Source organism: Gigantopelta aegis, chromosome 7 (assembly GCF_016097555.1).
Source record: "Gigantopelta aegis isolate Gae_Host chromosome 7, Gae_host_genome, whole genome shotgun sequence".
Lineage (NCBI taxonomy): Eukaryota > Metazoa > Mollusca > Gastropoda > Neomphalida > Peltospiridae > Gigantopelta > Gigantopelta aegis.
In genome coordinates this window covers 1139327-1150103 of record NC_054705.1, presented here as the reverse complement: position 1 = coordinate 1150103, position 10777 = coordinate 1139327, and the positions used below count along the sequence as shown (strand labels likewise).

The following is a 10777-nucleotide window of genomic DNA, read 5'->3' as shown; positions in this document are numbered from 1 at the left end:
TATATGTTACTATTGTCGTCTATGGGATTTGATTTGGTAGTGTACACCCTATAGCACATATTCAGTGCATAATAAAAAATATTATGATTTTGTCATTTTATTTAATTAAACTATACTGGTTGATTAATTAGCCATCACTCGATCATGCAAGTTCACAATGACCTTGACCTTGACAATAATCTCTGTACATGGCTCTGAATGGAGTTTGAATCAAAGTTAGCACTGAAGAAAAGTTGGTTTTGGCCTATAATTCATACTGTAAAGATTTCAATAATTTCTTTTTACATGGTATTTGACTTGCCATATACAACTGCTCTTAAATATGGTATTATATATAGGCAACCTGAACTAAGATTTTAATAGCAATTTATTTTTATATTAAAAATAGCATGTGCCAATAGTTGGTTAATGTCTTTAGTTTCCATTAACATTGTTAATTTTTTATGTATGAAATTCTGAAAACTCAAATTTGTAAAGAAGTTGATTTTTATTGTAATTTTGACATATTTATAGGCAGCTAAGTTATATTTTAGACAAATTTGTAGTTTTATGCAAAATTTAAAGTAAATTTGAAGGAAAACTTTACCAAAAACATAATTAAATTTGTTGTCACTATTGTGCTTTCTGTTCTTATTTGTACATAACAATAAGGTTGTTAAACATATACTTAGATCTCCAGATCATTTTTGTTTCTTAATAATCACTTAGTTAGCTCTCATGAAAAGCATTTTGAGTTTATACTAGATTCAGAACCAATTTTTTCAGATTTGATTATCTGCCTTGGATTAAGTTGATAATTTATTTTATTGTTAAAGCTGTATTACCTAATGTTACTAGCTAAATAAAATGCTGGATTACAGATTGTAGGAATACATCTAATGTACATATTGTATTCATCCGGATTAGAAAATAATGCAAGAAAATAGATGTTCGGGTAATTTTGTCATTTAAAAATAGTTTTTTTCGGTAATTAATCAAAAATAAATGTGTTAAAGCTGCATGATTATTCCAGATATCACAACTATTAAAACCTCCAACTACAGTAGGCTATAAATAAAATATAGTCAGGAATATTGGTGGCTGCCATTGGTTTTGATGGTTCATTATGAAAATCAGCATGGCCGATGGATTTGAAATTCCCACACCTGGTAACTTGAAGACACCCACACCCAGCATACAGGATTTCCTCCCAACACTAATGTTCAGGACATTAAGTCATTACTTCATACAGGTACAGTCATGTTTGTGTTTCCTTCCTCAGACAGTGTATTTTTTTAATACTGATATTTCTTTGATGTGCCTGTTAAGGTCTTCATAATCTAGGGGTCAATCAAGTGCATGTGTTTTAATGGAATTCTTTAAAGGAGTAGACGTACTCTGACTATCTTTGTTGTCTCTACATATATACCTGAGTACACACACCCAACTGAAAGTAAATATCTTCAGCAGTTTTATTTTAAAACATTTTGTTGTTTAATATGACATATTGCATTTGTACAAAACTATATGCAATATATATGCTTTTTGAGGGGTACATTATATTAGGTTGCACTGTAGAAACAACAGTTTCAGTGAGGTTGTCAGTTTATGTCAGAATACACCAGATCCTGGTTGTCATAAAGACACATAGCTGGACACTTTTTGAAAAATGTATGTTATCAGTATAGGTAGTACAATACCAAATAACTTCCGGCTGGGTCAAAGTTCGAGGTGCACCGAACTTTTGATAGAGAAGTGAACACCACAAGTCCTGTGATTGGTTATAAATGTGAGTGTGTTGGTTGTAAAAAATAATAGTTTCATCTGGGTAAAATAAATGTGCAATTTTATTTCATCTAGTACCAATGTCTCAAGTAGCCTTGTGCTTGAAACATGTATGGGGTACCTGTAAAAAAAGTACTCAAATTTTGTGCGAAACTAGGGTAGTCATAGACGCTACCCGTTATCTCAGAAACGAGCAGCTTGACCCCCATTTTTTTCTGATTCACTTTAAGTGTAAGGGGTGGTAGTATTTATATCCGTGGCGTTTATGTCGGTTGATACGTTGCAGGTAGGAGTTTTAGCCGTATATGTTACTATTGTCGTCTATGGGATTTCATTTGGTAGTGTACACCCTAAAGAATCCAGTAATACAGTTCATCATTTGTCTGTCAATGACACGGATGTCACGTCTCATCGTGACATTGCCAATGCATTGGCAGATAACTTTTCTCATAATTCATCTTCTGCTTTCAGTACAGATGCTTTTACATCTGTCCGAACTAAAGCTGAAAAGCAGTCCATTAATTTTTCATCCGAAAATGCTGAAGTATACAACAGGCATTTCTCTATGGAGGAATTGCAGGATGCTCTTCGTCGAGCCCATGATACTTCAGTAGGACCGGATGAAATTCATTATCAGTTATTGAAACATTTACCTGAATCATCTTTGATGGTTCTGTTGAATACTTTTAATAACATCTGGATTTCTGGAGACTTTCCTTCTGATTGGAGGAAAGCTATTATTATTCCTATTCCCAAGCCTGGTAAGGATCCAACCAATCCTACTAGTTATCGCCCTATCGCTTTGACAAGTTGCATTTGTAAAACCATGGAACGAATGATCAATCGTAGACTTGTCTGGTATCTTGAATCCCACAAATTGCTTACTAACGTGCAATGTGGGTTCAGATCTAGACGTAGCACGGTTGATCATCTTGTTAGATTTGAAACGTTTTGTAGGGAAGCTTTCATCCATAATCAGCACTTGGTTTCAGTGTTTTTTGATTTGGAGAAAGCTTACGATACCACGTGGAAGTATGGGATTTTAAACGACCTCCATGGTATGGGCCTGAGAGGTCGACTTCAAGTTTTTATTTCATAATTTTTAAAAGATAGATCTTTTAAAGTTCGGGTGTGGTCGACATTGTCCGACATTCACCCACAGGAGGTGGGTGTGCCTCAAGGTAGTATCCTGTCTGTAACTTTATTTTCTGTGAAAATTAACAGCATCTCCCAGTGTTTAACACCTGGTGTGGATAGCTCGTTATGTCGATGATTTTCAGATTTGTTACAGATCGTCCAATATGAGTATCATTGAACGTAAGTTGCAGCTTTGTTTGAATAAACTTCATCAATGGGCAACAGAGAATGGCTTTAGATTCTGAAAGGCAAAAACGGTTTGTATGCATATCTGCCAGAAAAGAGGTCTCCACTTAGATCCACAGTTGTTTTTGGACAAAAATCCAATTCCAGTTGTGGAGGAGACTAAATTTCTGGGGGTGATATTTGACAGGAAACTATCTTTTGTGCCCCATCTTAAATATGTAAAAAAGAAGGGCTTAAAAGCTCTTAATAGCTCTTAATATTTTAAAAGTTATTGGTAATACAGAATGGGGAGCAGAACGAAAGGTTATGCTCCGTCTGTATAGATCTTTAGTCAGATCAAAACTAGATTATGGATGCATTGTGTATGGGTCGGCACGCAAGTCTTACTTGCAGATGCTAGATCCTATACACAATCAGGGACTTAGGCTTTGTCTTGGTGCATTTAGAACATCTCCTGTAGAGAGCTTGTACGTTGATGCACACGAACCTTGTTTGGGTGCTAGACGTGCCAAGCTTTCTCTGCAGTATGCTGCCAAGATTAAATCGTTACCAACACATCCAACACATGATGCGGTGTTTGACAACAAATATATGAAGTTGTTTGATGCAAGGCTAAATGCTATTCGTACATTTGGTCTTCGCATTAAGCGTTTTTTGTTGCTTTCCAACATTGATTTAACTGACACTTTGGAAACTCCTTCATATTTTGTTTTACCACCTTGGTGTATTACTCCACCTAAAATTGTGTTTCATCTTTCGCATCTAAAGAAAGATCGTACAGATGCTGTTAGTAGTATCCAGGCCTGTATAGCCCCATGACCTACTTTCCGTGACCTTGATGACATCACGTGACCTCGTCCTACTGGCCCTGACCTACTTAGACTGGCCTTGACCTTGTTGACGTCACGGACTACTGTGTCGTGTGCAACGTCCTACTGACCCGGCCCTGTCCTACTTAGACCGGCCCCTGACCTACTTAGACCGGCCCCTGACCTACTTAGACCGGCCCCTGACCTACTTAGAGTGGCACGAAGAGTATAAAAAGGCTAGATACAGTTTCATTGTCATCCGCTGGCCGAAAACGACCACATCTACTACGTCATTGTTAGGAGATTCGTTTGAGATATTTCGTCATTGTTAGAAGAAGATTCGTTTGGATAATTTTGAGAGATTTTGTCACTGTTAGAAATCGACTGGATCAAGACTTGAAAATAGTAAGTTAATTTTCTTATACTGATTTAGTTTGAAGATCTAGGGGTTTGCAGTGGTGGACAACGTTTTAACAAATGGTACTTTTTGAAAATCGTTCTTTCTTCAAATAAATAACAAATTGACATTGAAAGTGTTCTAAAAACGGAAGCAGTTGTTCTTGTATGCAACGTCATTCAAAGTCATTCAAAGACTGACGTCATTCAAACATTATAAACGTGTTATACTCTCACCCTTGTTGAGTCGTTGTCTCTATTAAGTCGTGTCATTTAGGATTTCACCTCTTTTTAAAGTACCTACCGTTTGTTTACGTTCTAAGTCTCACAGTAAGATGTGTAGACAGTCAAATAGCTAAGAAATGTTTATGTATATCCAATTATTTGTTACCTTAAAAAATTGCTTTTTTTCTACACATGAACCAAAATAGGTCAAAAACACATGACCCGTATGACAATTAAAACATTTGTAGTTTTCGTAATTTATGGCGATCATGCCCAAAATATCTATCGAAGTGTCGTCTGTATGTTTATTTTTATGCATTAGTGAGTGACGTCAGTAAAAATGTGAGGTCACACGTCAATCGTTTTTTCATGCAAGCAAATATGGGCGCTAAAATTTGAAAACGTAAACTAAGATCAATACAGTTTTAAAAATATGGATATTACTACAATACATATATAGTGAGTATTATATTTGAATAAATATTTTTAAATCATAAATACACTTATTTCCTGAAAAAAAATATTTGTTTAATCTAGAGCGTTGACCTTGCAAATAATACACCTGGCGTTGACAGGATAGCGGGCGAATCGTAGGTCACGTAAAGGCTGGTTCAGTCGAATTGTTAATAACAAATATATGCGAATGTGCCCCGATTAGTGTCATTGACAAGGCATCATACCCATAAACCTGTTATTTTTTTATTTTTTTTTATACTTTTTTTTTTATTTCTTTTCTTGAATTTTTAAAATCAAATTATCCAATTCTTCTTTGATCTTAGTCCTGGAAAAAAAGAAATAGTTTTTCAAATGTGATGCTCTCAAAAAAGTTAATATTCCTGAAAAGCTTAATATATATACTCTTCAAAAGAAGAAACGCAAAACCACATTGTCGTAACATTTGGAGAATTGATTTAATTATTGAATGGTGAGTCCGATAATTACCAGATGTTGCAGGATTGTTCACAATTCACTCTAGTCCATTGTGAGTAAGTGATAGGACACACCACCAAGGTCAAGGTCATCTGGAGTCAATACCGGGTGTGGCCTCCGCGTGTGTTGACAACTGCCTGGCACCGCCTGCCCATTGAAGCAACCAGAGTACGGATGACGTCCCGGGGGATGGTGGCCCACTCGGCCTGCAAGGCTGCTGCCAGCTCGGGCAGGGTCTGGGGCTGTGGTTGTCGCTGTCGGAGGCTGTAGTAGTAGAGTCGAGTGTATGTACTTATTTATCATCAGCATGTAGTATTAGCAATCGATGACATACTCGGTATTCATCCTCAACGGATTTATTCGAACAACTTGTACACTCTCGTATTTCAGGCATGGTTGGTGCGACGAACAGACAACTCGAACCGACAACTCTTTAACAATAGAACACCACATTTCCCCTTCTCTTAAGAAAATTGCTTTCACAAGGTATATCTAACTGAAATTAAACTTACAAACAATAGATAATTCTGAGTAAGAAATAAAACAGTAGACAGTGTTATGGACTATTAACAGCTGACTATTAAAATAGCAAAACCATATTAATGTTAACATTTTCAAAACTAACTAGTCTTTAAGCCCTCAGTTAAATGAACACTTCAATTAACCTTTTGTCTACCTGCAATTCAACCCTTCAAATCTAACCATGTCACTTCATAACATAGTCTTTGGTCCATGCAGGTAATCTGCGAACTCTGGGTTCTCTAACACGTTGTGGTATATTTGGATTATGGTTTTGTTCAAAGTGATTGTGTACCTGAGTTTCAAACCACACATCTTCCCCCTCATCAAACTGGTTAGGTACTTTACCATAAAAAGGAGCAAGAAATTTAACATTCCAATTTGAACCATTTTCCATTTTGTAAGTAAAAGGACTAATCTGAGAAACAATCTTTATCGGTGCAGTGAATTTGCTCTCACCCTTTTTGACATGCCATGGTTTTCTTATGCGAACATAGTCACCAGGTTTGAAAAATCTCGCTTTTGTGCCTTTCCGCTTATCAGCATATGCCTTGCTCTTAGCTTGTTTCGCTGCCACTCTATTTTCAACCTCAGTACTAGTAGATGGATTGGGATAAAGCGTTACCCCTTTAATGTCAAGCATTGTACGCATATGTCGGCCATGCAGCATAAAAGACGGAGACTCGCCTGTAGTAGCATGCTTAGTCGCTCTATATGCACCAAGAAATTGTACCATTGTGCTTTTCACATCCTTTTTCTGAATTCTTGCAGACTGAATGGTTTCGGACAGAATTTTGTTTAAACGTTCAACCTCACTGTTTCCTTCCGGATGATAAACCGAAGAAAACCTGTGTTTTATATTTCTGTGTCGTAGAAATTCTTCAAATTCATGGGACACCACTTGAGGCCCATTATCTGTAACAATTTCGTCGGGATAACCTTCTCGACTGAAAACTGTAACAAGAAACTTCAGCACTGTTTTGGTACTTATATCCGAAGCGAATGCTACCTCTGGCCATTTGCTCCTGTAGTCAATCATGGAAATAATATATCGCCGTTCAGGCGGTGCAGAATAGTCTGGCCCGACAAAATCGAGACCAAGTTTTTTCCATGCAGCATTCGGAAGTGGTACTGGCTGCGTAGGTGCTGTCCGCGTAACAGCAGATTTGTCATTCAACTGACAAGTAATGCACGACTTTACCAGCTCAGTAACCTGAATATCCATCTTTGGCCACCAATACAAATCTCTCAGCCTCTGTTTTGTACGCACTATACCTTGATGACTTTCATGTGCCAAGTTCCACACATGTGCACAAAGTTCATCTGGCACTATCACCCGTTCCCCACGGAAAATAATGCCGTCATGTACAGACAACTCATCTTTCACCTGAAAGAATGGTTTCAGATCATTAATAATTTCTGTTTTTGTACAAGGCCATCCATTCTGAATGTATTGGGAAATACGAGTACAAATCGAGCTCTCAGACGTTGCTCGCTGTAAACGTTCTCTGGTTATCGCAATGTTATGTTCTACATGTTCAAACCAAAGTTGGCACACAGCCTCAGCCTCATCCTCATCCTGGATTTTGTCTTTACTTGTAGACAATGGCAATCTAGAAAGTGCATCCGGCACTTTATTTTGAACACCGGGTTTGTACTGTATGTCATATGTGTAGTGTAACAACCGCATTGCCCATCGCGCAATTCGCATTGGTTTGTGACCCGTCCCTTTTGAACTCAACAGTGTCACAAGTGCTTGGTGATCTGTACGCAAAGTGAATCTACGACCCCACAAATATGTATGCCACTTTTCTACTGCCCATACGCATGCTAAAGCTTCACGCTCTCCCACAGAATATTTCAATTCTAATGCAGTTAGACTGCGAGATGCGCATGCAACTATAACTTCTGAACCATTTTTCACCTGTGTGAGTGTTGCACCTAAACCATATCCACTAGCATCTGTAGTTACAATGATATCAAGGTATGGATCGAATAGAGCAAGAGCAGGGCTGTTAACTATAGCAGACTTAATGTCCTTGAAAGCTTTGTTAGCTTCTTCAGTCCATTTGAATTTCTCAGCAGTTTGAATACATCGCATTGGTTGTACACGCGCTGCAAAGTTTGGCACAAATTTGGAATAGTAACCGCAGAGCCCTAAAACAGACCTCAACTGATCCTTATTAGTCGGTACAGGTGCATCAGAAATGGCTTTGACTAAATCAGGGTTTGGACGCACACCGTCCTTCGAGATCACATGACCCAAAACTGTAAGGGATGGAACATTGAACTCACACTTGTCATTCAACGTCAAACCAGCATCAGTCAACCGCTGGAGTACCAAGTTCAAGTTGCGATCATGTTCAGCTTTAGTTCGGCCGTAAACAATCACGTCGTCAATGAAACACTGAACACCTGGAACATTGCACAAAATTGTAGACATCATTTTTTGAAAACATGATGGTGCAGAAGAAAGACCGAAGCAAACACGCTTAAAACGGAACAGACCTTCATGTGTAATGAATGCCGTCAGATCTCGGCTGCTTTCCACCAATTCAAGTTGATGGTAGGCGGATTTCAAATCAAGCTTTGAAAAATGGGTTGCACCATGCATTTCACTTATCATTTCGTCAATATTAGGAAGTGGATACCTATCCTCTATAATGGCTTCATTAGGTTTTCTCAAATCTACGCATACACGGACTGAGCCATCTTTTTTCCATGCTACCACGATAGGAGAAATCCATTCACTTGCATCAATACGTTCTATGATATCAGAATTTTCCAATTTCTTCAGCTCGGCAGAAACAGCATTACGCACTGCAAATGGCAATCGGCGCAATTTTTGTTGCACAGGCTTAACATCTGAACGCACTTTGATTTTGTGTTTAAAGCCCTTAACCTTTCCAATCTTATCACTAAACAGCTGTGGGAATCTGTCAGGGATACTCACCGAATCTGATGTAGGTTCATCAGAGCTTGCATTGCCTCGGGTCGCAAAGCAGGTCAAAGACCCCCCATGAATACCTATGTCTAGTGTCTGAATAATATCCTTACCCAGTAGACTGGTACCTGACTGTACAATGTAAAATGTGCCTTGTGAAACCTGACCCTTGTGAAACCTGACCCTTGAAGCAAACCATTGCATGAAAGCTACCTATTACTCCTACCTTGTGGTTGGAATAACTAGTAATGCTAGCCTTACACTGTTCTATTGCATTTGTGTCAAAATGTTTCTTAAAAAGTTTCAGTGACATAAGAGACACATCAGACGCTGTATCAACAACAAGTTTTAAGTTCACAGAATTAACAGAAATGTCACACTGAACTACTTTCTTGTTTGCACTTGCTTTGTCAGTTGCCAACACTTCGAAGCTGGGTCCCTCGTATCACTTGGTTGTTCACACTCAAGCTGTCGAACTGCACTTTTGCTTTTACAAACAACTTGCAAATGTCCCATTTTCTTGCAGGATGAACATCTCATATTCTTGGCTTTGCATGTTGGGTTGTTCGCCAAATGTTGATTGGATCCGCATCTGAAACACTGAATGTTCCGAGTTTTTGGTTTACTGTATTGTCTCTTCTGTGTGTTAATTTTGGAACATGCACCTTTAAATGTGTAACTGTCATTTCCCGTCGGTGCAGACATAGACTTTGCATCTTTAACTGCATTCTCGATATGTCTTGCGATTTCCATTGCTTTATCAATATCCAAGTCAGACTCCAACAATAATCGCTCTCGAATTCGCGTTGAATTGGTTTTTTCAACCAACTGGTCACGGTACATTTCATTCTCAAAATCTCGGAAAGCACAAGTCGTAGCTAACTCTCGTAGCGCTGAAATGTAGGAATCAACCGATTCACCGGGTAACTGTGCTCGTTGTCTAAAGCGGTATCGTTCAGGAACCACATTTACCTTCGGACAAAAATGTTTATCCAATGTTTTCATAGCCTGAATGTACGGGTTATCGGCGTCTTCGGCCGTTACCGGTAATGAATAGAAAATACGCTGGCCTTCAACTCCGAGCGAATGTAACAATATGGCTTTTTTTCGTTCTGGTGTAGCCGATTCTGCATCTGAAGCGAGTAGGTAATTCAGAAACATACGTTTCCACTGAGTCCACGGAATTACTTGTTTCCCCGGAACAGGCATAAATGGCGCAGGTGCCGAAATGAGAAAAGTTTGCAAAGAACCGTTTTCGTTGTCCCCCATGGTAATCGTTAATCCTCGTCGCCAAATTGTAGTAGTAGAGTCGAGTGTATGTACTTATTTATCATCAGCATGTAGTATTAGCAATCGATGACATACTCGGTATTCATCCTCAACGGATTTATTCGAACAACTTGTACACTCTCGTATTTCAGGCATGGTTGGTGCGACGAACAGACAACTCGAACCGACAACTCTAGTTGTCTCCCTTTAACAATAGAACACCACAGAGGCGTCGGTCCAACTCGTCCCATAGATGCTCAATTGGGTTCAAATCCGGTGATATCGATGGCCAAGGAAGGACATTAATGTTGTTGTTCTGTAGGAAAGACGTGTGAGACGTGCTGTGTGAGGCCTGGCGTTGTCATGTTGGAACACTGCGTTGGCGTTGGCCATAACTGGAACGATGTGTGGCCGGAGGATCTGGTCAATGTAGCCCTGTGCATTCAGGTTGCCCTGCATGTGGACCAGGTCAGTTCTGCCAGTGTGTGAGATGGCTGCCCACACCATGACACTACCCCCGCCGAATCTGTCCACTTCCTGCACGCAGTTTGCCGCATAACGTTCACCACTACGCCTATACACGCGACATCTTCCATCA

General features: G+C 39.0%; 1 protein-coding gene across 1 annotated transcript; it reads right to left on the bottom strand.

Moving 5' to 3' along the window:
- Positions 1-6153: 6153 nt before the first annotated feature.
- Positions 6154-9114, bottom strand: LOC121377156 (uncharacterized protein K02A2.6-like). Its single transcript, XM_041505059.1, has one exon. It carries the CDS (start codon positions 9112-9114, stop codon positions 6154-6156), a length of 2961 nt encoding a protein of 986 aa, XP_041360993.1.
- Positions 9115-10777: the final 1663 nt, after the last annotated feature.